Source organism: Phascolarctos cinereus, unplaced genomic scaffold, assembly GCF_003287225.1.
Source record: "Phascolarctos cinereus isolate Bilbo 61053 unplaced genomic scaffold, phaCin_HiC Scaffold_5;HRSCAF=322, whole genome shotgun sequence".
In the NCBI taxonomy this organism is placed as follows: domain Eukaryota; kingdom Metazoa; phylum Chordata; class Mammalia; order Diprotodontia; family Phascolarctidae; genus Phascolarctos; species Phascolarctos cinereus.
The window spans coordinates 273,943,568-273,970,812 of record NW_027555958.1 but is presented as its reverse complement, the minus strand read 5'-3'; the positions used below and the strand labels follow the sequence as shown (position 1 = coordinate 273,970,812).

The following is a 27,245-nucleotide window of genomic DNA, read 5'->3' as shown; positions in this document are numbered from 1 at the left end:
CCCCCCTTGGCATCAGACAGTATAACAGCTATAAACTTCACATCTCCATGTTATAACTGCTTAGGAAAGGTAACCAAATGAAATAAGGAAAAAAGATTTTTTGAAGCTGCAAAAAGTTTTACAAAATGCTGTAACATACCTGTATGGCCTTGTCCATGAGGCTTCCTCTTTCTTTCTCTCTATACTCTTGATTTGCAATCTTAATTGTTTCCATGGTTTCAATTATCACTTTTATATAGATGACTCTCAAATCTTTATCTTTAGCACTCAATTATTCCATAAACTGTACTCCCAAATTTCCAGGTGCTTATCTCCATTCTGCATGTCCTGCCAGCAACTTAAACTCAGTATGTCCTAAACTAAATTCATCTTCTCCTAAAGTTTGTCTCACTTTTCCCACATCTCTACATCTATTAATGGCATTACCACCCTCCCAGTACCAATACTCACAACCTCAGTCTCATCTTTGATGACTACTTCCTTCTTCCATATTCCAGTTAGTGGCTAATTCCTATCTTTATAATCTCTCAAATCTGTTCAAGACCTCTGTTGTTTCCTAGCTAATCTCCCTTTCTCTGGTCTCTCTGTTCTCTAACCCATCACACCACATAGCTGCCAAAGTCATTATGCTAATGTATATTTCTGAACTACTTACCACTGGGATCTGTTAGTGGCTTCCCACTGCCTGTAGGAAAATATGCAAAAATCTAGCTTTGTAACATGAGGCCCTCCACAACAATCTAGTTCCAACCTACCCATCCAGGCTTATTATATTCCATTCTATTTCAAACATTCTCTATTCTAGCTAAAATGGATCACTAGTTATTTCCTAATCTTTGTTCTGCTACCTTCTCCCTCCATGGTTTGGTGTAGGGCACCTTTCCTCCGTGCCTAGGAACTACTTCTTCCACATCTTAAGTGAAATCCTCTTTTCCTTCAAGGTTTACCTCAGTACCATGTCTTCCAATGAAGCCTTCCATTAATCCCTTTGTGAAAGTGATTTTTCTTCTGAAATGTTCTTAAAGCCTTGTACAGATCATTCCTATCACATTCCACTTTGTATAATACTTATTTGTGAACATGTCTTATCCTTTATTAGACTGTAAGCAAAGAACAGTGTATATTGGTTTTTCTACCTACATAAATCTGGTTCCAAAGAGTGATTTACTCTACAAACTTTTCTTTTTGTTTTTTTTTTTTGGTTTGTTTGTTTTTTAGGCAATTGGGATTTTGGTCTGAGGCCAGACTTGAATTCAGATCCTCCTGACTTCAGGGCTGGTGCTCTATCCACTGCGCCACCTAACTGCCCCCTACAAACTTTTCTTGAAACGAATGGGGCAAAGCCAAAAATATCAGTTTTTTCATAATCAATTTCTAATGGAAAAGGAATTTTGAGAGCTCTAGTTCTTACCAGATGTGAAGAAGGACTCTGCACCATGAATCCTTTCTGAAAATGAATCAAATGACCCTGTAAACTGAAGGCCAAAAAGAAATTAAGGCTAAGGTCAACATTTCAAATTCAAGAATAAAGTATTTTCTTTTTTTAAAAATTAATTTATTTTTAGTTTTCAACATCCACTTCCACAAGATTTTGAGTTCCTAATTTTCTCCCCATCTTGTCCCTCCCCCCACCCCAAGATGGCATGCATTCTGAATATCCTTTCCCCTAGTCTGCCCTCCCTTTTATTTCTCCTCCCCTTCTCTTATCCCCTTCCCCTTCAATTTTCCTGTAGGGCAGGATAGATTTCTATACCTCATTGCCTGTATATCTTATTTCCCAGCGGCATGTGAAAACAATTTTTAATGTTTGGTTTTTAAAACTTTGGGTTCCAAATTTTCTCCCTTCCTCCCTCCCCACCCATCCTCATTGAGAAGACAAGCAACTTGATACAGGTTACACATGTGTAGTCATGCAAAACACTTCCATAGTAGTCATGTTATGAAAAACTAAGTATATTTCCCTTAATCTTACCCCACCCCCCATTTATTCTATTCTCTCTTTTGACCCTGTCCTTCCTTCGAAGTGTTTGCTTCTGATTACTCCCTCCCCCAATCTGCCCCCTCCCCTCTATCATCCCCTACTCTCTTGTCCCCTTCCCCCCCCATTTTCCAGATAAGATAGATTTCCATACCCAATTGTGTATGTATTCCCTCCTTAAGCCAAATCCGATGAGAATAAGATTCACTCATTCCCTCTCGCCTTCCCCCATTTCCCTTCCACTGTAAAAGCTTTTTCTTGTCTGTTTCATGTGAGATAATTTACCCCATTCTACTTCTCCCCTTCTCCTTCTCCCAGGGTAATCCTCTCTCACCTCTTAATTTTATTCTCCAGATATCACCCCTTCATCTTCAACTCACCCTGTGCCCTCTATTTATCTATCTATCTATCTATATACAAAAATATAATTTTTTCCCTCCAACTACCCTAATACTGACAAAGGTCTCATGAGTTACAAATATCATCTTTCCATGCAGGAATATAAACAGTTCAACCTTAATAAGTCCCTTATGTAAATGTATTTTCTAATTCATATGTTCATCTTGCTATTTTTTTTCTATTCGTAAAGAAAATAGCAAGTGAAAGTTCAAATCTCAATAGACCACCTCACATATTCACATACTTTTTAGTCAATTTAAAATAAAAAGGAGCTTTTACACTTACCACAGGCCTTTCATGCTTTCCATCATCATTTAAGGCTGAGGGATACTGATGTGAATGATAGTATTCTTTTCCCATAGGGCAGGGTGCTCGAGGCTCAAGAGGATGGTATGGTGGCTGTAAAGGAATAGCTGAACGAATGGGCTCACCCAATTTTTTAGCATTTGGAGTCAGACTCTTGGAAGAAATTTCTGTAGACTCAACAGATGCAGCTAATTATGAAGGAAAATATTGAGAAATGGTTCATATATAGCAACCACCTGAATAAAGCATTAGTAATCTATTTTAAAACTGATGAAGGAACAGTACACATGTACAAAAGAATATATATTCTACATAAAATTTTTTTTTCATTACAAGAATGTATAAAGTGATTTCAACACAACTAATATATGTGACATGTCAACACAATACAAGGCACTGATTACTTAGTGAGTAGGAATATTTTCAAGTAATTGTACTTAAATTTAATAACCACTTGAAAACCACTATTTGAAACAACATCAAATTAGAAGATAAAAATGATGACTTAGGCAAGAAGCTTGCCTTAAAGTTAGAGGATAGTTCTATACAATGTATGATTCCATACCATGCAGTGTATAGAAGGGAGGTATGAAGCCGAAATTAGAACTAAAATTAACAGCAAGTACTTACAAGAAGTACTGAATATGTGAAACCAAGAGAAAACACTAGGTTAGGCTCTTAGAAAAGCTCTATACGGCTTTTCAAAAACGTGAACCTGAGGAGTTAGGAAGTTATCACAGTTTGAACTTAAGGGCTTAATATGTCTACTTACTATTATCTGCCATGTAATTAGAATAACATGAGGTAGAGTTCACAAAACCTTCCTCAGACTTGATTCCTTGGAAAGTTGAATCTTTTTCATTCTGTGATTCTTCAACTCCTAGAATAATTAATTACAAATAAATAAAACTAATTCTTAAAAGATTCTGGCAACATCAAACTAGAAACCAAGAGCTTCTTTTTATATAAGACAGAGAAAGAGCACTAAAGGAAACACATTTTCAGGAGGTTGTCTGTCAGCTTGGTTTATATAGCAAAGTAAATTTGAAAGGCTGGCTTTACCACCTACCAGATCATCAGGCAGTATAACAGTTCAGAAAGCTAGGAATAACACAAATGCCATATCTAAACAGATAGTCATAAACAAAGAAAACTAATGAACCAAATGATTTTCATATCTCATCAAACTTCATTAAAGCTTGTTTTTTAATAAAATATTATGGGCTTGTAGAAATTGTTACTACTGTGTATATTCCTGGCCCTGGCCACAATCGTATTGTTAATTTTCAATAGTTACTGAAGTCTAAAAATATGCTTCCTGTCAAAATTATACTTCTATGAATCTGGATAATAAAGTTAACTGAGTTTTCAAACAGACATCAAGACATGAGCTACTATAAGGTTATCTATTACACTGAATCATAACAAGTCAGCCTGTAGGACTCTCTTCCTTTTCTATATCTGTATCTTATCACTTTCTATACCTACACATCTTATCACTTACCATCAGACTTTTCATTTTCACTGCTGCTCTCCAAATGAAATGTATTTATGATCATGCTTCTGTATATAACAACTCATGTAAAAATCTTACTCTAAAATCCCACCTTTAAAAAAAAACCCTGGGGCAGCCAGATGCTGCAGTGGATACAGCACCAGCTCTGGAGTCAGGAAGACTTGAGTTCAAATCCAGCCTCGGACATGTGATGCTTATTAGTTGTGTGACCCTGGCAAGTCACTTAACCCCACTGCCTAGCCAAAAACAAACAAACAAACAAACAAACAAACAAACAAAAACCCCTTGATGTAACTAAGCATTATAGGAGCACCAACTATGCAAAAAGTAAGAAACTTGGGGCAGCTAGGTGGCACAGTAGATAGAGCACCGGCCCTGAAGTCAGGAAGACCTGAGTTCTAATCCGGCCTCAGACCAAACACTTGACACTAGCTGTGTGACCCTGGGTAAGTCACTTAACCCCAATTGCCTAAAACAAAACAAAACAAAACCAAACCCTTTCTAGAGATCACACATCCTTTGGAGCTATTTATGCATTTTTATGAACTGTAATTGCTTTGTTAGGGTTAAATAATTTCCAGGCATGTGTGTATTTGCACTGTTTCCTCAATACAAAAGTAATTTTTTATTTTCAGTGATTTAGAATCATGGAAATTTATACCTGGAAGGGGTAATATTAGACACTAACACCCAACATTTTAACCCATAGTTTCTCATCTCTAATTTACTCTAGGTCTCTAAGGAAGGGAAGGGGAAACATAGAGGCTAATCTAGATGTCACTGTATCAGCTGAGACGCATTATGATAGAGTACAAAGGACCAAGTTGAAGCTCTGCCCTGTTACTTATTGCCCATGTGACTTTGACAAGTCCAAATAAGGGGACTGGACCAGATGACCTCGAAGCTCCTTCCAGCGCATGGAGTCTATGATCTTATGACATTAGAACTCCCTCCTTATTTTCCTAAATAGAAGTTTAGGGAAGGTGAGGGTGAGGTGCCTAGCCTGAAGTCATCCAGCTAGTCAGTGTCAGAGTTGGGACTAGAACCCAATGTTCTTTTCAAATTACAGTGCTGATTTTCTGTTGTCTGTCCCTATAGCTTTTTTTCTTTTTGGGTGAGGCAATAGGGGTTAAGTGCCTTGCCCAGGGTCACACCTAAGTAAGTGTCAAGTGTCTGAGGCTGGATTTGACAGGTTCTCCTGACTCCAAAGCTGGAGCTCTATCCCCTGCGCCACTATAGCTTTTACTTTATGGTATATAAGAGTATGGATAATCAATAAATGTGGCTGGCTATGTCACTTTTTTTTTCTCCCAAATGAAAAAGTTCAGTAAGTATACCAGAATCTTCCATGTAAGATTTCATTTATTTCAGCAGGTAACATTTAAATTTGCTGGTTTACTAGTGACTGTATTAATCCTGCTTCCTTACTCAGTGAACAATCTATTAATGCTGCTTCTCTCATAGAAATACATTATCAGATAGAATATAGAAATTTCAACCATAATGAATTACCTATTTGTATTTCAACATCCTTCTAAGATATATGATGTCATCAGTGTGAACACACTAATATCTAATGAAGTTCCTAATCCTTTTATACCTTAACAGATAGTCTTTATGGGCTACTGTGGCTAAAGCAATTCATTACTTAATGGTCAATCGCCCGTTGATGATTTTCTATGAACTTAGATAGGTGAATCCTCAAGAAGACAGATATATGGTCTGCAGTTAGACCACAACCCAAACCCTTTCCACCTTTTTAGAAGCTGCCAGAACTTGTACTCCACTGACAACTTTTAATATCCTAGAGTTTACTCCATGTAGTGATGTGGCAACAGAATAGGATTTTATATCTTAATATAGCTAATTTCAAAGCTATATTATCTAACCTGATTCCTCAAAAATTCAGTTGAGGTAAAGGTACTTTAGAAGAGGAAACTGAGGCTCAGAGAAGTAAAGTCAATTGCCTGTGATCACACAGTTGGCAAATCAATCCAGGTCTTCAATACTCCATCCACTATGCCATGTTAATTCTTAAATAGAGAGCATTCTTTGAAATCTTTCTATCCTAGGAGATTAAATATTTAACTCTACCCTGTACTTTTCTTCAACTATGTAAAGCTTAGGGTCTCAAGTAAAATCACTATATATGTATTTATTTTGGATAGTATGTATACATGCTAACTTCTTCTATAGAACATATATTCCTAAAGGGCAGGGATTACTTCATTTTTTGTTCTTGCAGCTCCAGAGCCTAGCACAATGGCTGACCCACAGTAGACACTTAAATACTTGCTGACTGACTGAACATGTTCATTTTAGGAAATTCTGTGTAGAAAGTGTGTCTGGAAGTTGATCTATTTAAAACCATTTTGGGAGATGGGAAATGATATGCCATTCAGATTATTAAGAATAAAAATAACTAATTTAAATAGTGCTTTATGGTTACATAGTACTTTATATAAATTCTTTGATCCTAGTGACTTGCCTAAGATCACAAAGAAATGCTAGAACCTCAGATTCAGGTTTCCTAGGTCTATTTCTCTTTCCACTACCTCACATTTCACTTCTTAATCTGTCTTAAAGGTACTAAATTACTTTAGTTAACAATTTTGTTTATGATTAATGAAAAACAGTCAACTGTAATTTCATTCCTATAAATAAGTCAATTAGTCTTTAAATTTAAATCACAAAGTATTTCTCACTACTTTATAACTAGGCTGTAGTTTTACAATGTAATTATTATTTAAAGTTTCAATTACGTACCATCTTTCCTTAAAGAAAATGTGTGAGCTGTATCTCCAAGTCTAATCAATTCACCAGTGGACTCTGATCCATCTATGTCCCAAGATGGAACAAAAAGCTCAGAAGATTGGGAAGACCTGAAAAAGTTTCTTAGTCACATTTAGTAAATGCCTGTCAAAACCACAAGAGGTTTTCCAAGTTAGGATTCCTATATCATTTAGCTTCATAAAGTATGACAATAATAGGATTAGTGGCCCCAAATCTTTGCCATTTTGCACTTCACTCTTCTGCTCATTCTGGTCTGTTTAATAAAGAGACTTCTTTGTCACCTTTACTCTCTGGTGCAACAGTTTCCAACAATTTTCAAATAAAGGCAACAGCACTTTACAGTCATAGCCTTTAAGTTATGGTTCCCCAAAACATCTATGTCAAAAAATCAGAACTCCCTGTATTTAAAGCATGAGAAGCTGTGAGGTATTTGAGAACTAGAAGATATCATAAAATCAGTATTTAAGAAAACTGACACATAAGTCAGGGTTCAAAAACCTCCCTTGGAAAGATTTAAAATTACTTATAAAAGATTTTACAAAATTTTGAAGCATGGTAAACAAACGTATCCAGTTTAAGTTAATTACTGTCATTCTGGCATATTATGTTAAACAACTGTACCAAGTATAAGGAAAAGTGAAACTTGCTTTATTAAGTCAACAAAGAAAAAGCCTACCTCCCAAATGATGTCATTGCTTGTACTGGTCTGGTCTCTCTAATCTTTTCCTCCAATTCTTCTGAAAGTATGCCTTGAATTGATTCTTTAGTTACTTGGTCAGTTTCAACTATTTAAACATTAAAAAAAAACCCTAAATGAATATCATCAGATTTGTTACACTATAGAAAGATAAATATAAATTATGAGAGTATTTATCATACCACCTATACACATTCCCTCCAAAGATGTACATAACAATTTCTCCCATGGCTTAATACATAGTTTAATGAATTGTTATGGCCAGAAAACAAAATGTTCTGTGTCTAACCCTCTGATGAGACTCCCTCCAAATCTGTTAGACTTGTTCCTAGATAATAAATATCAGACACATATATCCATTTCTTTGACTAGCTCTGAAGCATTTCCAGGCTTGGCAGGGCCTGCCAATGCTGGTACTACTCTGGCACCTGTCACAAAAAGGCACTGGCATAGGATGGGGACAATACAAGTCAGGTAACAAAATGGAAGACTGAAGCTTCTGTTGTTCTACCTCTTTAAGTTAACTCTCAGGCTTTCCTTTAGGGATACTGTTTCTATTTTATTTCATATTTAACCTGATGCCAATCAATAAAGGACATCTTACCAAATGTGGAAGAAAAGTAAAACGGCTTTTTTATAATTTGGTACTGTAGAATGTTACAAAAATTGAGGGAAAAGAACCTAAGTGACTCTTTCCCTCTTTAAGTTTTTAGTTCAAAAAGTTTCACATGAAATGTTAAAACTCCAATTTATACTCTTGTGAGATATGCAAATTGGGAATTATGTTCAATCAATATAATCAGACTTTATTTTAGCCAAGGCCTGCTATGAATTATTAAACTTAATTAAGTTACCTTTTATTAGTAAGTTGTTAGAGTTTAACTTCCCCACTCTTATAAGCCCAACTCCCTTGTTTTATAAGACTTCTCCTTTTCTGTGTAAGTTAAAGTTCCCCTTTTTGTGAGTTAATTCCTCATTTAGATTGATGAAAATTTACAAAACACTCCATGACGCTTTCATAGTATATCAGACCTCTAGGAAGTGAATCAGAATAGAACAAACCCCCATAAATCATCAGTATGTCTACATACTACCAACAAAGTCTATCAGGAAGAGATAGAAAAATTCCACAACATATAAAATGCTTAGGAGTGTACTTGTCAAGATACACAGAACTGTATGGATATAATTACAAAACACTTTTTTACAGAAATAAGAGATCCAAATAATTGGAGAAATACTAATTGTTTATGAGTAGGCTAAGCTAGAGCATTAAGTGGCATAGTATATAGAATGCTGGGTCTAAAGGCAGGAAGAATCACCCCTGAGTTCAAATCTGCCTTGAGACACTTACTACTTTGTGACCCTAGGCAAGTCACTTAACCCGGTTTATCTCAGTTCCTTATCTGTAAACCACTTCAGTATCTTTGCCAAGAAAATCTCTCAAATGTCCAGCAAAGAATTGGATTAGAACTGGGTTTGCTTATCTTTATGTAGACAACTCACCTGTGTGTCTGTCTCTGTCTCTCTGTCTCCATTTCTCTCTCTCTCTGTCTCTCTCTCTCTCTCTCTCTCTCTCTCTCTCTCCCTACATATATGTGTGTGTGAATTTATGTATGTATGTATCCAACCTCCAGTCTCTCCCCTGAGAATCAGATACACCAAACACATGTAAAATTAACATGTTCAAAATAGAACTCATTATCTCCACCCCCCACTCCCCCAAATCCTCTTCTAAGTTTCCCACCTAAAGAACTACCATTCTTCCAGTCTCCTGGTTTGTAAGATTGTCCTTTTCTTCTATTCCTCATTCTTCCTTACCCACATGTCCAGTCAGTTGCCAGATCTTTTCCTTTTTAACTCCACAACATCTTTCACATCTCTCCTTTTGTACAACCTTATTTCAGACCCTCACCACCACCCTTTACCTGGAAATTGCAGCAGCTTTCTGTTTGGCCTCTCTGCCTCAAGTTCCCCACTCCATCCCCCACAGGGCTGCCAGATTAATTTCCCTTAAGTGCAGATCTGACTGTGTCATTCCCCTGTTAAGAAAACTCTAGTGGCTCCAAATTGCCTCTAGGAAATAATGATGATTAGTTTTTAAAGCCTATATAACTTATCCCCAACTTATCTCTTCAAACTTATGTATGTTATTTCCCTTTCTGCACTGCAACCCCATCAAACTGGTTTTTTTCTCTAGTCTTCATATATGACACTCTTACGTCTCTGTGTCTTTGTATTAGCTGCCCCCATGCCTGGAATACATTCCCTGCCCACCTCTGCTTCATAGAATCCTTCTCCTCCTTCAAGACATAGCTCAAGTACATTCTACAGGAAGTCTTTTCTGATTTTTACTCCCTCCCCCCCCACCTGCAGTAGCTTGTGCTTTCCCTCCTAAACTGCCTTACATTTAATTCTTTTTCATTGGATCTGTTTTTAATGTTTAGTTTACACTTAGATTATTAACATATTGATTTTCCTGTTAGAATGTAAACTTCTTCAGAATAGGTATTGTTTCATTTGTATTTATCTCCAATGCCTAGCTATAATGCCTGGAACATAGCAGGTGCTTTAAAAATGCATGTTGTTTGATTGACTCAGCATAGTGTGAAAGCTCAGTCATTTTGCATATACAAGTCCCAGTGGTGAACATGAGGTCCTGTGCCAGTGCCTCTTGGAGGCTTCCCGCGGGTTCTTCAGGTTATGTTAGAGATTGCTCAAAACCTCTTGCCTCAGCTGTGGAGTCCTTATGGTTCAGGTTCATTACACAGATTCATGAATACCATGGTTATCCAATATGTGTTTGTCTTGCCTCTACTCTGTCTATGCTACTGTCCTTAAATCCACTTGCTCCTTGCCTCCTTAAACCACTTAGAACAAAATCCTTACTAATTGGAGTCTTCATCAATTGACATAACCATGCTACAAGCTCATGCACAGTTCTCTGGGAAACATCTAGAGGATCTCTCTCAGTGAGCATGCCTCATCAGTCACAAGTGTTATGGGAATTGAAGCCTACTATGCTAGTGTCACAATAAAAGATAAAGAGAACCTGAGACAAAAAAGTTCTGGAGTATCAGTTTATTAGCAAAGTTAGTGGTTGCCAGTAAATAGGATCAGTGGCTCCTTAATAGCCAAAGACATTCATGAAAGAATACAAAGCATTCTTATGGTCTAAAAAGAGAAGCGAATCTAAATATATATTCATGAGATTAATACACATTGATAACATGCATATTTGTGGAGTTTTATAGGAAGTAGGTTGATTTATACAATTAGGACTGTAAGAGTTGCCAATTCCATGTGACTTTAATTAAATCAAAGATTAGCTTTCTTATTGACTCCAGTGAGTGATCTGGCAGCCCTGTGGGGGATGGAGTGGGGAACTTGAGGCAGAGAGGCCAAACAGAAAGCTGCTGCAATTTCCAGGTAAAGGGTGGTGGTGAGGGTCTGAAATAAGGTTGTACAAAAGGAGAGATGTGAAAGATGTTGTGGAGTTAAAAAGGAAAAGATCTGGCAACTGACTGGACATGTGGGTAAGGAAGAATGAGGAATAGAAGAAAAGGACAATCTTACAAACCAGGAGACTGGAAGAATGGTAGTTCTTTAGGTGGGAAACTTAGAAGAGGATTTGGGGGAGTGGGGGGTGGAGATAATGAGTTCTATTTTGAACATGTTAATTTTACATGTGTTTGGTGTATCTGATTCTCAGGGGAGAGACTGGAGGTTGGATACATACATACATAAATTCACACACACATATATGTAGGGAGAGAGAGAGAGAGAGAGAGAGAGAGAGAGAGAGAGAGAGAGAGAGAGAGAGAGACAGAGAGAGAGAGAAATGGAGACAGAGAGACAGAGACAGACACACAGGTGAGTTGTCTACATAAAGATAAGCAAACCCAGTTCTAATCCAATTCTTTGCTGGACATTTGAGAGATTTTCTTGGCAAAGATACTGAAGTGGTTTACAGATAAGGAACTGAGATAAACCGGGTTAAGTGACTTGCCTAGGGTCACAAAGTAGTAAGTGTCTCAAGGCAGATTTGAACTCAGGGGTGATTCTTCCTGCCTTTAGACCCAGCATTCTATATACTATGCCACTTAATGCTCTAGCTTAGCCTACTCATAAACAATTAGTATTTCTCCAATTATTTGGATCTCTTATTTCTGTAAAAAAGTGTTTTGTAATTATATCCATACAGTTCTGTGTATCTTGACAAGTACACTCCTAAGCATTTTATATGTTGTGGAATTTTTCTATCTCTTCCTGATAGACTTTGTTGGTAGTATGTAGACATACTGATGATTTATGGGGGTTTGTTCTATTCTGATTCACTTCCTAGAGGTCTGACCACTGTTGAAACCTGGCTTGGTAAATGTGTTTGAAGCAGGAAGTCCATTTTGGGCATCACCTTGAATTAGAGTATTGCACCAATGTTTGCTACTGACAGAAAAGGCAATGCAGAACCACAGGAAATTCACTCAAAACAAATTTTCTAGAACAACTTTAAGCTGAAATACTAAGGGATCCTGAGCAACAAATAATTGAAACTGTCGAACTACTGAAACTGTTATGTATTTTAGTTATATATGTTAGTTTTGAGAAGTAATTTAAGAAACTTTATAAGGTAACAGTATTCAAATGTCAAATATAAGGATAGGCTAGAGGTGTTCCAACCAAGTATTCAGGACAAGTTCAAAGTAGTACCATCTAATTAGAAAATCACAGACAGAACATTATGGCAGTTACATTAATCACTCTAAATCTCTTATTTTACAGTCATAGCAGACATTCAATTCAAAATAAAACCAAACTTTCAATTTAAAAACTCACCTTTTTCCTGAGAGGATGCTTCACTATATTCTGTAAGGTACTCCAGCAATCCATCAAATATTTCTAAGAGATTTTTAATAGACTCCTTATTTCCTCTTACAATATTTTCTCCTAAATAAAAAATAGAATATTTTAAAATATCTTGAGTAATGTAAAATACATACATTCTTGAAATGGACACACTTGCATCAAAAGACTCAAGGATAGGGGATCCTAAACTAGTCTAGTAGAAACCTGGGTACTGGAATGTTTTTATGTAGGGGGAAAAAAAACCAACACAACCTTTAAATGCTCTATCATGAAATCATTTAGCTCCTTAAGAACAGGGATGGTTTTCTGCCTTTCTCTGTATTCCCAGTGCTTATCAGCAACCGGCAAATAGTAAGTGCTATATAAATGCTTGCTGATTGACAATATTAGCATTATCTCTTAAAAATTGTTTTTAATCAACTTTATATCTCAATATACTACTCCCACTTCCCCCTCAGAGAGTTATCCCTTGTAACAAAGAATAAAGAGGAAAAAAAAAACCAGTTCAGTAAAGCTAGCATATCAACCAATTCTGACATTATAATACAGTGTTTCATACCCTCAATCCCCTGCCTTAGCAAAAAAAAGGGAAGTGCATTCATATTTCTTCTTTGGTCCAAGCATGGTCATTATAATTTCTCAGAATTCATTTTCAAATTATTTTGCTGGTTTTTTTTTTCATTTACACAGTTGTAATCACTATGTATATAGCTTTTCTGATTCTGCTTACTTCATTTGGCATTAGTTCATAAGTTTTCTCATGCTTTGGTTTTCATACTCATCCTTTTTCTATTACATTTATGTACATTTGTTTAGCCACCATTCCTTTTATATTTAAGAAAACAGGCTGTAATGGCACATCCTCTAGTCATATTTTTAATAAGAAAAAAAAGCATTTAAGCGAGTTTTTATTAGAGGAAGACAAACTACTTGAATTTATAGGTCCCTACCTGCACGCAGATGCTACTTTGTTCAGGAGAAATTTGTTGGGCTAGAGCCTGGCGTAGTTGATCGACTGTTGCACTTGGAATAAAGAAGACCTGGGTTCAAGTCCCGCTTCTGACACTTACTAACTGTGTGACAATGGAAAAAATCGCTTAACCTCTCTGAACTTAGATTCCTCATCTGTAAAATGGGGATAACAATACCTGTAGTACCTATCTTACAGGGATGTGGTATGGATCACATGAATTAATGTATGTAAAACACTAGGTCAATATTTACCATACAAATATTATTTGGATATGAAAGATAAGATTTCATATGCTTACTTCTTCTTCGTGCATGTTTAATAGTCCATACTTTTTGCTAATTAGATGGGCAGAAACATGCAAGGAAACTGAAGGAGGTGGACTCTTTTAAGAGCTATCGAAATTAGTTCTCACAGACTCTTTAACAGTTTTGCCAATGCGGTTCACAAAACGAACTTAAGAGCCTATGAAAAATATATCCTCTATCTGTAAAGACCCTTTTCACTTTCTTATCTTAGTACTGGCAGTAGTACAAAACAACATGAAGAGAAGCAATGGTGAAAGTTTTGGTTTTGAGAGAATTCATTTATGTACTCATAATTAAAATGAATAATAAAGCTCTATCTAGTACCAATCATATGGGGTCATAGAGAAGACTTTTTGCTTTAAAGAACATCAGATAATGGTTATTATATACACATCTGGACAAAAAGTTGATGCTTAGAAAAACTCGTAGGACCAAAGTTTTAAAAAATGAGTAGTAAAAAAGCTGAACGCTCAATAAAAAAGATATCATATGTTTTTCATTTCCTATCTGGGTACACAATTATAAATATCTATAGGGAGTCTCTATAGGTTTCTAGGGTGTGGAGAACAGTTTAGCTACTCAGCATACCATACTGTGAACTGTAATTCCACACCAAATTGAGTTCCCTTCAACTTCTGGCCCCAATTTTCTCATCTGAAAGATGTAGATGTCAGTCCTAACAGTACGTAACAGAACTGTGACATTAAAACTATGTCATACTAACATATTCTACAGTTTGACCTCCCCTCTGGCATTCATGGTTCTCCATCTACCTTTCTAGGCTTATCTCATATAACTTCCCACTGTTGGAAAACCAGGAGGATTAGTCCTACTTTCTGCTCCTGGACACACTGTGAACTTTCCTATCTTCTTGGCTTGGTTCACACTATCTCCTAAGCCTAGAATTCCCTCTTTCCCTCTTCTCTAGATGAATTTCTATAACTGAATGCCACTTCTATAAGCGTTCCTACTTCCTTCCTCTAAACCATTACCCTTTGACTCTTATATAACCTTTGTTTTGCACTTTCTAAATGCATTTATATAGTAATACACATTACAGTTATCTGCCTTAGTGTCATATCTCCCTGCAAATCTGTAAGATCCAACTTCCGGAAGGAAGTGTCTTTTCAACTTACTCCTCTCTGATTCCTAACAAAGGGCAAAAAGCACCAGATGCTTAATATTTGAATACGAACAAAATGAAAGAAAATAAATGAACAAATTAATTTACTACTCCCATCCTCTCATTTTTATCAATAAGGAAACCAGCCCAGAGAAGTTAAGTGACTTAATGAGAAAACTGTGGCTGAAAGACAATTGCCTGAGACAGTGTATGGTAAAAATATTAACTATGAAGTCAGAAGATAAATAGGTTCAAATTCAACTCCGTCATGTTTTACTGTTTATGATCATTGGCAAATAGTCACTTCTGCTCTCTAAGTCTCAGTTTCTTCATCTGTATAATAATGGTCACAGTACTTAGATTATTATTACAGGGTTGTTGTGAGGATCAAATGAGAATGTATGTAAAACACTTTGCAACTACATGAATGTCATCTAAGCACCTATCTTACTGCCTGGCACAGAGCAGGAAATTTATAAATATTTGTTGACTCTACTTCTAGGCTATTAATTACAAGGAGGCATTTATTATATAGATCTTTTGACTATAAATCCACTGTTCTTTCCTCTTTAGCATTTAAGAAATTTTTATCTGCTAATTAAATGTCTAGGGCCTAAAGAAACAAAATAATTTCCTCAGGAAAAATATAATTATTTGAATTCAGTTTGAGATGGTTCATGTTACTAACCTGTTATGTGGGACAAGCTGACCTGCAAGTAATCCAAAGCCAGTGAATCAATAACTGCTTGTACATTGTGTGTATGATCTTCTTGGTTTTTAGGGACAGTTATGAGGTCTGTGAAGGAAGGGGGAATAACATTGTTTTATAACTACAAAATACCAAATTCTGAAAATGTTGACTAATCCAGGTTTGGGGTGACCAGGGAGCCTGGTCTAGGGGTGTGGCAGTAGAAATGGAGGAGAGGAAGAGGACCATAGAATCTTTAATCAATGATAACCCATTGTATACAGGCAGTAAATTATGTTAAAGATGACTGAGGAAACACTAGAAAAAACACACTGATACTGACATAAAGAACTTAAATTCTGAAAGACAATTAGACTTCAAAGGGGAAAAAAAATCCAGTTCCCTTAGTAAATACACTTTTTTTCTCCTAAACTCAAATCAAATTCAAACTTTTAAATGCTGATTGTATCTTATACAACCTCAGTGCCATTTTAAATGTATCTATTCAGCCGAGCTAAAATTAAGCAGAGTTATTAAATCCATGCAAAATTATTTAGAACATAATTGTTGTCCAACTCTTTGTGACCCCATGGACACAGCATGCCAGGCCCTTCTATCCTCCACTATCTCTTGAAGTCTGTTCATGATCATTGTTACAAGACATTATCTATCCATTTCATCTTCTACCCTACCCTTTTCCTTTTGCCTTCAATCTTTCTTAAAATCAGGGTCTTTTCCAAAGAGTCCTGTCTTCTTGTTATGTGAACGTCATAGGATCATACATGGCTTTAGAATTGGAAAAGCCCTGTTTGTTACCAGGGCATTACACCAAGTTCAAATAGGAGGTAGCACTCTCTTTTGTAGTTGCAAAAAGACTAAACTGCAGTGAAAACCCCAGGGAACAAAATATAGAAAAGAAACTGTCCTCATGTCTCAGTATTCTTACCTGGTACTTCTTCTCCCAAGATAGAATGATAAAGAGTAATAAACACATCTGCATCACACTCTGAAAGAGACTGTATCCTTAGGCAAATGTGACATTTCAAAAGAAGGTTGTTGGCAACTGCTACCCACTCTGGGAAAAAAAAAAGATGTAAAAAAATGTTATAGAACTAGGAAAAAGTAAATTCAAAAAAATCAGGCACTGTTTACTTAAGTAGATAAAGAATCAAACAAAAAGCTGTCTTTAAATTAAAAATATGGATAAGTATAGGGGAAACTCATACTCTAAATGTTATTCCGTAAATAACAGATCTGACTATAAATTCCTAAAAAACTTAGCCTTAGTTTTTATTAGTATTTAAAGTAAACCATAAATTTATCCACTTCTGTGATACTGCTTTTACTAACAGAATAGAAATAACAATAAAAAAGTAATCAGTATTACCTTTTTAAGATTGTGAATGGGAGCCCAAATGTTACTTCATTACAACTTTAAACTGTAGCTTATGATGTAAAAATAATGGAACACCAGGAACTTAAAAGATGATGAGATTGTGAATGTCAAAATAGTTTTCATCCTTCTAATAGGAACATAAGATACTATTCTACTAGTTTCTCCACAAACACCACCTTCTACATGAAGGTTCTTCCTGTTCCCAAGAAGCTGCTGGTGTCCTGGAGTCAAAAAATTACCTTGTATTTATTTTGTACATAGTTATGTACATGTTGTTTCTCTCCATAACCTACTTGAAGGGAGGGGTTATTTCATTCTTGTCCTTGTTCCCCCAGAGTTCAGCTTACAGGAGGTACTTAATGTTTATCTGATTCTGGCAAAATTTATAACTATCATAGGAAAACAATTCTCTATCATTCTTCTGCCATTAGAGACATAACAAGCAGTACTCACTTCCCACTGTCAAGCTTCCTAAAGCTACCACAATCTAAGGACATTATCAGCACAATGGACTGCTGAGCACAAAGTAGCTATAGCTGCACCTGGACAGCAACAACTCAACCGATGCACAAAGCTGGTCATTCTGAGGGACAGACATTGATTGCTTTTTCTTTTTGCTGAATTTTATCTAGTTTATCCTGTCTATATCTTCTTTGTACAGGGTTCTCTGCAAACGGTCTTTCCCATGAGATTGTTAGCTGCTTCAGGGCAGGGGCTGTGTTTGCCTTTCTTCGTAACCCCAGAGCTTTAGGGGGGTAGTTCCAGGCACATAGAAGGCTCTAAATAAATGCTTGCTGACTTAACCTGACAAACCTCAACACGACCATTTCACACCATAAACACATTAGGTAAAGCTTTACAAGAAAAAAGGATATATTAAGTTGGCAGCTCCAATACTGCCAAACTCAAGCTATAACGTGGATAACAAGAATTAAGAAAAGACAGACCAGGGATCTAACTTGATGGGGTTTTCACAACCAGCTTTCGGATTGGAAAATCTGTTTTGCTTAGGTTCCTTCAATTAAAAAGCACGTCCTGTATTCAGCACAAATCCACCTTCTCAAAAGAAACAAATGCGCTACTAACAGCCCAAGTGTGAGAACAGTAGTTGTGCTCAGATCTTTTCTGCAAGGCAAAAACCAAACCTGGAGAAAGGTTATGGGCTGGATATGCAACATCTCATCCCTCCTCGCCAGCCCTAAGGAGCCCGTCGAGTGCTCCCCAGACCTAGACCCCCCAGGTTCCCTCCCTCTCGGGCTGGCTAGTCGCTTCGTTAGGGAAAGGGGAAACGGAGACATCACAGAAAGCCATCCACGGAACACTCCGCCGAGGGAGCCTTGGGTCCCCCGGAACGACTTCTGGAGCTCTATGTGAGAGACGTGAGTTCGAAGCGCTTTAAGGATTGTAAAGCGCTTTATACATCTCTAGCCGCCCGGCAAGCGAGCGGCGGGGGAAGGGGAGGGGCGGCGGCCCGGCGCATTCTCAGCGTGCACATCCCACCCCCTCCGTGGGTGTCGGCTTCAGCCGGGAGACTCACCAGCCTCCTCCCGGGCCTCCATGTCCACGAGAGCTGTACAGCGGCGGAGCTCGCGGGGAACGATGTCCTGGAGGGACCGTTGAGGGAAAGGAGTGTGGCGGGGGAGGACGACGCAGGGCGCGGGGGGGGAGGGGAAGGCGAGAAGAAACCGTAAGGTAACTGGGGGAGGCGATGGAGGGACGTTAAAACGGCTTCTCGTCGCTGATTGGCCATCTGGCCGCACTTCCTGTCGCAGCACGCGGCCAGGCAGCGGTTTAGGGGCTACAACTCCAACTCCCCGCGGGATTGTTCCCGCTTCGGGCTTCTCAGGCCGGTCAGTCGGTTTGGCAGACCTGGTGGCCGACCTGGTATAACCAGTCAACCTGGGGAGCTAACCGGAAACGGCCGTAGAGCCCCACCTTTTTCGTGTCCGTCCGCCTGAGTGGGTAAATAGTGCGGTTGCCGGCCTTATGGGTTGGGGGGTTACGCTCACGTGATAGGAGCAGCCTCCGCCTCCTCTTCTGACAGCGTACTGTGGCCCTTAAGAGTCGGGGACATGTAGCCAGGGGTGCAGTGACGTTAATGCTTTACAGCCTGCCTAATCGTAGAAAAACAGAAGAGTGAGATTTATTATTCCTGATTTGGTGGAAAGTAAGGGCGTTCTCTGAAAGAAGGAGCGAAGCAAAGGGAAACGTCTGTGGGTGGGGCGCTAAGAGTTAATTACGAGCTAAGGTGGGGGAGGGGTGCTAGGATGGCAACCAGAGGCTAGAACATGGCGGCGCTCAGAACGCCCGCGGGTGTTGTTACCTTGGCGTCTTCCCCCTCCTCCTCCCCGAAGGGGGTGGGGCGATGAGGTCATAGAGCGGTTCCCATCGCGCTTTGCGGCGGAGGAGGCGGTCCAGGTATAAAACCGGCTGCCGGGAGCCCTCTGGCTCCTCATTCATTTCCACCGGCTTGGGTTCCTCTTGTTTTAGCTGCAGCCTCTGTCTCAGCCACCGCCCCCGCACGGCCTCGCCACCGCCGAAGCCGCCTTTCCCCCCTCCCCTGCGATTTCCCGCTTCTCCTCGGTTGTTTCCCACCAACCGCAACCATTGACGCCATGTCTGGATACTCGAGTGACAGAGACCGCGGCCGGGATCGAGGGTGAGTAGGGACGTTTGTCAGTCGCGGCTTGGAAGGGGTGGGGTGGGGGTGGGGTCCGGAGGAAGTGGTCAGGGGCTCTGTCGGCGACAGGAGGCCTTCGGCACCATCGGTCCGCGTCTTGGGGCCCTTTTCGTCTACTTTGAAGGGATGTAAGGGTTTATTTTGATACCATTTATTTTCATGTCTGGGTCGTGATTTAGGGGTAACAGGCCCGAGGCGGGGAGACAAGGGGAGCGCGACGTCAAGGGGGGGGAGCGCGGCGCCTCAGACCCGGCAGGGCCTGGCGGCAGATGGTCTGCGGCATATGGGGAGCCCCAGAAAGGTCTCTTGATTCCTCCAGTTCGGGAGGATCTGAAGTCGTTCGGGCGGCCGAGCGGGGGCCGGAGGGCGGGGGGCAGCCGGTCCCCCCCATGTGAGGAGCTGCCGAGACAAAATGCCGGCCCCGGACATGGCGGCGGCGCCTTTGTTACCCCACCCGGCGGAGGAGCTCAAAATGGCAGCTTTGAGAAAATGTGGCGCAGAGTGAAATGCTAGACAAAGGGGGAAGCGCCGCCCAAGCGGGAACGCGGCCCGGCGGACTCCGCCCGGGGCCGCGACTCCTCCCCTGGTACCCGGCGCGGCCCCTCCCTCCTTCCTCGGCCTTATGTAACCGCGGTTACCTTCATCTTGAGCCCACCCACCGGGGTGCATAATGAGGCTCCCGGGGGGGACCTCCCCTTGTTTTGTAGCGAGCTGTCAGAGCTCGGGGCCGTTCTGTTATCTGCCTTCGGCCTGGAAATGTTTGGCTTTAAGGAAAACCTTTTGTAAATAATTCGAATTGTTTATCTTTTATCTCCCCTTTTGAAGTCTGGGTCTTCTCCCCACCCTTCTAGTTATTGCTTTCACTCACGGAAAAGATAATTGCTACCACCCCTTGGCTATTCTGTGACTAGGGATTTTGTCAGAATCCGTCCCGACTAGTCCAGTAGTTCTTACCAGCCAGATTATAGTTTTACTGACTGGGACACCTGGAAACAAGTGATGTTATCAATTCGATGTGCTCACGGGGAAAATAGTAAAATTGAAATTTCTATTAGTGAAAACTAAGGGTAGGGCTGGCTGGCATAGGAATAGTGCTGCAAGGTGAAGAAAAAAGGCATTCTAGTCCTTGACTTTAGGAATACAGTAGTGTAAGTGAATATTTACTGAATCTTATCCTTTTGTGCTGTAAATTAAATGATTATGTTTTTGAGGCCTAGAGTATGAATCTTTTCTTCTAGGTTTGGGGCCCCTAGGTTTGGAGGAAGTAGGGGAGGACCTCTATCCGGAAAGAAGTTTGGAAACCCTGGGGAGAAACTCATTAAAAAGAAATGGAATCTCGAGGAACTGCCCAAATTTGAGAAGAATTTTTATCAGGAACATCCTGATTTGGCTAGGCGCACAGCAGTAAGTAATTTAAATGTTTTGACCCTTTCTTGGAGTTAGAATCATTTCTGTAAGAGCACAGTATTGATGTTATACTGTGGTAAAGCACTGGTGGTATAGATAACAGCAACATGAGATTTTTTCCCCCCCCTTAAGTAGCAGACTTGAAAGTTGTTTACTCATTACATGTTCATGAAAACTGTTACTGGATGTAATCAAGCTTTTGGTTGGTTTATGGAATAAGTATGTTTCTATCAGAAGGGAACGAAATGCAGTTATTTGGGGAGGGAGGGGCATCATTTGTTTTTTAAAAAATTAGTTTATAGTAAAGTTCTCAGTTTGAGGAATTTGCCAGATGTAAGAGTTAATAGGAAATAATTTTTGGTCACATTTTTTTATATGACTGAATTTTACATTGCAGCAAGAGGTTGATACTTATCGAAGAAGCAAAGAAATTACAGTACGAGGTCACAACTGCCCAAAACCAATTCTAAATTTTTACGAAGCAAATTTTCCTGGTAAGTATTCATTTGGGTCACAGTTCCTGAAATCACATTGTGCCTATTAATTTCCCTAACCTAGTGTTATTTTAATTACAGCAAATGTCATGGATGTGATTGCAAGGCAGAACTTCACTGAACCTACTGCTATCCAAGCCCAAGGTTGGCCTGTTGCTCTAAGTGGGTTGGATATGGTTGGAGTAGCACAGACTGGATCAGGGAAAACACTGTCTGTAAGTCTGAGAGATTTTTGAATGCTATACAAAAACATTTATAAATTTCAAAGTTTGTATACTGTGCAATATTCTTAATGTTTGGGTTTTTAGGAAAGATACTGTGTTATTCAAGTTAGAAGCATAATTAAATTTAAATTGATTTTGTTTAGACTGTAATGCAGCTTTTTCTTCTTCCCTAATTAGTATTTGCTGCCTGCCATTGTCCACATAAATCATCAGCCATTCCTAGAGAGAGGTGATGGGCCTATTGTAAGTTACACTTAACGGTTATTTCTCTATAGGATTATGTAAATAATGCAGATTTTAAATGTTATGTGGTTTAAATTGCGTGGTCTTTTAATTTTCACAAAACTAAAATAATCCAGGTGTTTTTAGATGATGGGTGGAATATTTAATCAAGATTCATCTTTTATGGAACAAGTTTTGGATGCTTCTAGTGGTAGCAAATTACAGCTAAATTTTCTTGCTGATTACCTTCTGACATGCTGAAAATTTTCTCATGACGTTGATAAATTGTTAATTCTAGATTAGTGTCAGGCTCTATGTGCTAACAGCTGTTTTTCCTTCTTAGTGTTTGGTGCTGGCGCCAACTCGTGAACTGGCCCAACAGGTACAACAAGTAGCTGCCGAGTACAGTAGAGCATGTCGTCTAAAGTCCACTTGCATCTATGGTGGTGCTCCAAAGGGACCACAGATACGGGACTTGGAAAGAGGTTTGTAGCAGCCCTTTTCTCTACCACAAAAGGTTTTGATGTGAATTGTGTTGGTACCTAAATTCTTACTCTTCCTGCTCTCTCCCCATTATTTTGATCAGGTGTAGAAATTTGCATTGCAACACCTGGAAGACTGATAGACTTTTTAGAGTGTGGGAAAACTAATCTGAGAAGAACAACTTACCTTGTGCTTGATGAAGCAGACAGAATGCTTGATATGGGCTTCGAGCCTCAGATCAGGAAGATTGTTGATCAGATAAGAGTAAGTTGCTTAAGTTTTGTTGTTTAAACATAAACTACACTCAAAATTGTGGGTAAGTTCTTTTAGACGCCTGATAGACAAACTCATATGTCTCTTTTTAGCCTGACAGACAAACCCTAATGTGGAGTGCAACTTGGCCAAAAGAAGTGAGGCAGCTTGCAGAAGACTTTTTGAAAGATTACATTCACATCAACATTGGTGCTCTGGAACTGAGTGCAAATCACAATATTCTTCAGATTGTGGATGTGTGTCATGATGTAGAAAAGGATGAGAAGTAAGTTTTCATAAAGCTTGGTGCTTTTTTGAACCAGACTAACTGGGTGGAAAAAAACCTGGGTCTTTAAAAGTATAACTCATTCAAATTTTTTTTTTGTGCAGAGTTCGAATAGCCCTCAAGCTGATTTACCTGCTAAAATTTAAAATTGTTTCCATACAACTTTTTTTTTTCCTCTAGACTTATTCGATTGATGGAGGAGATCATGAGCGAAAAGGAAAATAAAACTATTGTTTTTGTGGAAACCAAAAGAAGATGTGATGAACTTACCAGAAAAATGAGGAGAGATGGGTATGTGTTGAAAACATGATAGTAGCTTTTTTTCCTACTGTGCCAATAACCGTGTTTGTGTGTTAATGTTGCAGAGCAGGGAAGACAGAGGTGGTAGGGGAGGTATCGTTTTAGAGGGTTTGGAAATTTGATTTATGATAACATAAGTGTCCTTACTTTGACAAAAAACTAAAAATAAACTAAACCAAAGTGTTTCAATTACAAAAGGGATAAATTGAACTGAAATGGAAATAACTCTCAGTAATTAATCAACGTGATTTATTTGAAGCACTTTAGGGATAGTACATTTTGTATTTTTAAGTCTTATTTTTGTCCCTTGTTACCTGGGTAATTCCTGTAGACCTTAGTTCCTTTATAAGTAAATCGAAGAAGGTGCATTAAAAGCAAGGACTTAAAAAATTTAATATTGAAATCAAATACTAGAAGTTATAGTCTATTGCCAGCCAAGTCTGTTAATAGCTAAGATTTCCTTCCTGCTCATGACTACTCCATATGCTGTATACAATTCATAAAGCTTGAGCAGAGTGTTAACCAATTTGATTATAGGACTGAATTCATCTGTATCCTGCTTTTATTTTTAAATTAGGTGGCCTGCAATGGGTATTCATGGTGACAAGAGTCAACAGGAGCGAGACTGGGTTCTAAATGGTATGTATAAATAAGCTCTTATGGCTTTTAAAAACTTTTAAAAACCTGTTGCCAGTTTTGTTCAGTGACTCAGATTTGTTCCATTCTCTTGACAGAATTCAAACATGGAAAAGCTCCTATCCTGATTGCCACAGATGTTGCATCTAGAGGGCTAGGTTAGTAGAAACACTTCATGGCTTGGTTCTCCAGAAACAAAAAAAAACAACCATTTTTTTTTAAAGAAAGTTTATTGCTTTCTTTAACCTCTGCATTTTTCTAAGTTTTTTTTCACATAAAGGTGCAGTCTTTGTGGCAAGGCCTAGGCATGACAATCGGAGGACTCGAGGGGGATGGAGGACTAGTGATCGGCTGGCTGCTTCCAGTCGAATAGAGAGGTGAAAAGCTGAAAGCATTGTGTGCCAGTAATCTTCAAAAGGCAGAACATACCACCTTAACTACTACACCATAAACTGTTCTCTCAGGGGGAAAAAATGGAAGTTATTCACAGTTCACTCTGCCGTGGTATTTCTTCTGTCCCATGCTTTGCATGATTGCCATGGTACAGCGCTGTTTTGTACAAACTGTTTACTGTGATCTGTGGGTCTTTGAGTTTCAGTGACTTTGCTGAAATGTTGAAGAAATATTTCCAAACTTCAATGTTCAATGAAATTTTTGTTCCTTTGAAAAGGAGAGAGCAGCTTTAAAAGGTACTAAGCCTTGTACAAATTGGTGAGTACTGGCACATGAGAATCTAGAGAAGGAACAACTTCTCACACTTAGTCAGTGGGAAAGGAAAGCAGTGCTTTGAAAGTTCCTCCCTCACCTACACAGTAGTCGTCATGTCGAGACCTGCCAGAGAGAGAGACACATTCTCAAGTGAATCCTGGCTTCTTGGAAGCGCTTGCCTAGACGAGACACAGTGCATAAAAACTTGATGGCTTTTGGGGGACAGGTATGTTTTTCTTGCAGCTGCGGTTGTAAGGTCTTGGCAAGACAAGCAGTGAGGCCTGAATTTTGAACTTCTGATGAGTGTGTAATACGAAGGACCATGTACATTTTTGCTTAAAGGTCCTCAAATGAACACATGAAGAGGTTGCTGTGAACTTTAGTGGCCCTACTGCGCAGAAGCATTCAGATGTCACTTGATGATCTGTAAGGGGACTTGCTGAGTTGGGAATGAACTAGTGAATATGAATGCACATTCCTTGTGGTAGGTTATCACTGGGTGGGTGGCAAGATTTAATAGAGATGGAGTGTGCATTTTTTTTTTTACCTCACTGGTATTCCTACAGAAGTGGATAATCATTTTAACAATATTCTTTTCAGCCCATACCTTCTTGGGAATACAATTGTCTAACTTTTTATTTTTGGTCTGGCTGTTGTGGTGTGCAAAACATCCTATGTTGCTTTTTTGCCACACTGCAACACTTTACAGATGTGGAAGATGTGAAATTTGTCATCAATTATGACTACCCTAACTCTTCAGAAGATTATATCCACCGAATTGGACGAACTGCCCGTAGTACCAAAACAGGCACAGCATATACTTTCTTTACGCCTAATAACATAAAACAAGTAAGCGACCTCATCTCTGTGCTTCGGGAGGCTAATCAAGCAATCAATCCCAAATTGCTTCAGTTAATTGAAGACAGAGGTTCAGGTATGTTCATTTTCCTGAATTATGATAATTTGTTATAAGTAGAAACAAAAGATTGTCACGTGTCATTTGCCTGTAAGTAATAAATGCTTCTGATTTTGAGGAATTAGTGACAGATGGGGATGGGGGTGGGGGTGGGGTGGGATGGGAGAGGGTATTGATTACATAAGTCTGAAATATGATTTTTGATTGTCAGTATGGTAAAGAGTGGAGATCAACTGAATTTCCCGGCTTGCTGTCTGCTTAGCATTGATTTGCAACATCAAGCTCCAAAAGACTCTGATTTTGATAAGTTCTCTTTTCTTCCTCCTTCTGCCACAGGTCGTTCCAGGGGTAGAGGAGGCATGAAGGATGATCGCCGTGACAGATACTCTGCGGGCAAAAGGGGTGGATTTAATACCTTTAGGGACAGGGAAAATTATGACAGAGGTTATTCTAGTCTGCTTAAGAGAGATTTTGGGGCAAAAACTCAGAATGGTGTCTACAGTGCTGCAAGTTACACCAATGGGAGCTTTGGAAGTAATTTTGTGTCTGCTGGTATACAGACTAGTTTTAGGACTGGTAATCCAACAGGGACTTACCAGAATGGTTATGACAGTACACAGCAATATGGAAATAATGTCCCAAATATGCACAATGGCATGAACCAACAGGCATATGCATATCCTGCTACTGCAGCTGCACCTATGATAGGTTATCCAATGCCAACAGGATATTCTCAATAAGACTTTAGAAGTATATGTAAATGTCTCAGTTTTTTCATAATTGCTCTTTATATTGTGTGTTACCAGACAAGATAGTTATTTAAGAAACATGGGAGATGCAGAAATGACTGCAGTGCAGCAGTAATTATGGTGCACTTTTTCGCTATTTAAGTTGGATATTTCTCTACATTCCTGAAACAATTTTTAGGTTTTTTTTTGTACTAGAAAATGCAGGCAGTGTTTTCACTAAAGTAAATGTACAGTGATTTGAAATACAGTAAATGAAGGCAATGCATGGCCTTCCAATAAAGATATTTGAAGACTGATTTTGAAATGGAAATTGTTTACTTTACAGTTGTACAACTTAAGTTAAATTGGAAAATGTCATAGATGCTTTTCTGTATCAAATGCTAGTAAAAAGCCTAAACTGGTCTTGCATTTCAACCTAAGGTATTGGTTGTTGGGATTAATTATGCATACATCAGGTTTACAATCATCCCTATCCTCTTAACCTTTATTCTTCCTCCCCCCCCCCCCTTCCAGTAAGGCTCAATAATTTTGAAAGAAATGAAATGAGTAGTGGAGAAAGCTTCATTGTTAGGTGAAATAACGGATGTTTATATATAGTGCTTTCAAGTTTACAGAAGCACTTTCCTCACAAAACTCGATATCTATTATTGGTAGCATTGCTCCCATTCCCCTCCCCTCCAAGATGAAGCAAATTCTAAGCTCACACAGCTAAATCCCAAATCTTTGATGCAAAAGTGAGACTAGGGTTAAAATTATTTTTCTTGTGCTAATGCATGTGATGCCTTGTAGCATGTAAAATAAAAATTACAAATAATGTGCTTTTTGGAACAAGAAGTACTTGTTCTTTG

The 27,245-nt window shown here is 38.9% G+C and overlaps 2 protein-coding genes across 8 annotated transcripts in view; one reads left to right on the top strand and one right to left on the bottom strand.

Annotated features, from left to right (window-relative positions):
- Positions 1-18,739, bottom strand: part of CEP95 (centrosomal protein 95) — a 35,772-nt gene extending 17,033 nt beyond the window's left edge. For 3 of the 4 annotated variants that reach the window (XM_021000762.1, XM_021000765.1, XM_021000763.1), the window contains exons 1-10: positions 18,578-18,739; positions 16,591-16,719; positions 15,645-15,752; positions 12,526-12,636; positions 7,669-7,777; positions 6,966-7,081; positions 3,456-3,563; positions 2,663-2,871; positions 1,412-1,475; positions 656-685 (exon numbers count right to left, since the gene is read on the bottom strand). In XM_021000762.1, the coding sequence (XP_020856421.1) occupies positions 656-685; positions 1,412-1,475; positions 2,663-2,871; positions 3,456-3,563; positions 6,966-7,081; positions 7,669-7,777; positions 12,526-12,636; positions 15,645-15,752; positions 16,591-16,719; positions 18,578-18,599 (1,006 nt within the window). In that variant the 5' untranslated portion in view covers positions 18,600-18,739. The remainder of the gene's footprint in view (positions 1-655; positions 686-1,411; positions 1,476-2,662; positions 2,872-3,455; positions 3,564-6,965; positions 7,082-7,668; positions 7,778-12,525; positions 12,637-15,644; positions 15,753-16,590; positions 16,720-18,577) is intronic. The other variant, XM_021000764.1, reaches the window with a different exon arrangement.
- Positions 18,740-18,908: 169 nt separating this feature from the next.
- Positions 18,909-26,693, top strand: DDX5 (DEAD-box helicase 5). 4 transcript variants are annotated; one of them, XM_021000771.2, is made up of 14 exons: positions 18,909-18,998; positions 19,531-19,699; positions 20,959-21,124; positions 21,525-21,621; positions 21,703-21,836; positions 22,023-22,088; positions 22,411-22,552; positions 22,654-22,814; positions 22,916-23,088; positions 23,269-23,379; positions 23,966-24,027; positions 24,123-24,182; positions 25,442-25,666; positions 25,985-26,693. In XM_021000771.2, exons 2-14 carry the CDS (start codon positions 19,656-19,658, stop codon positions 26,386-26,388), a joined length of 1,845 nt encoding a protein of 614 aa, XP_020856430.1. In that variant the 5' UTR covers positions 18,909-18,998; positions 19,531-19,655; the 3' UTR covers positions 26,389-26,693. The 4 variants fall into 4 exon arrangements, with proteins under 4 accessions (XP_020856430.1, XP_020856427.1, XP_020856429.1 ...); XM_021000768.2 differs by having other exon boundaries at positions 18,913-19,002; XM_021000770.2 differs by lacking the exon at positions 18,909-18,998 and adding an exon at positions 19,090-19,207.
- The last annotated feature ends 552 nt before the right edge of the window (positions 26,694-27,245 follow it).

Excerpts from the sequence above, each read along its gene's own strand:
- DDX5 (XM_021000771.2), top strand. The coding sequence starts at position 19,656 with ATGTCTGGATACTCGAGTGACAGAGACCGCGGCCGGGATCGAGG. Across the intron at positions 21,837-22,022 it reads GATCAGGGAAAACACTGTCT|TATTTGCTGCCTGCCATTGT; the intron begins GTAAGTCTGAGA and ends TTCCCTAATTAG. Across the intron at positions 23,089-23,268 it reads GATGTAGAAAAGGATGAGAA|ACTTATTCGATTGATGGAGG; the intron begins GTAAGTTTTCAT and ends TTTTTCCTCTAG.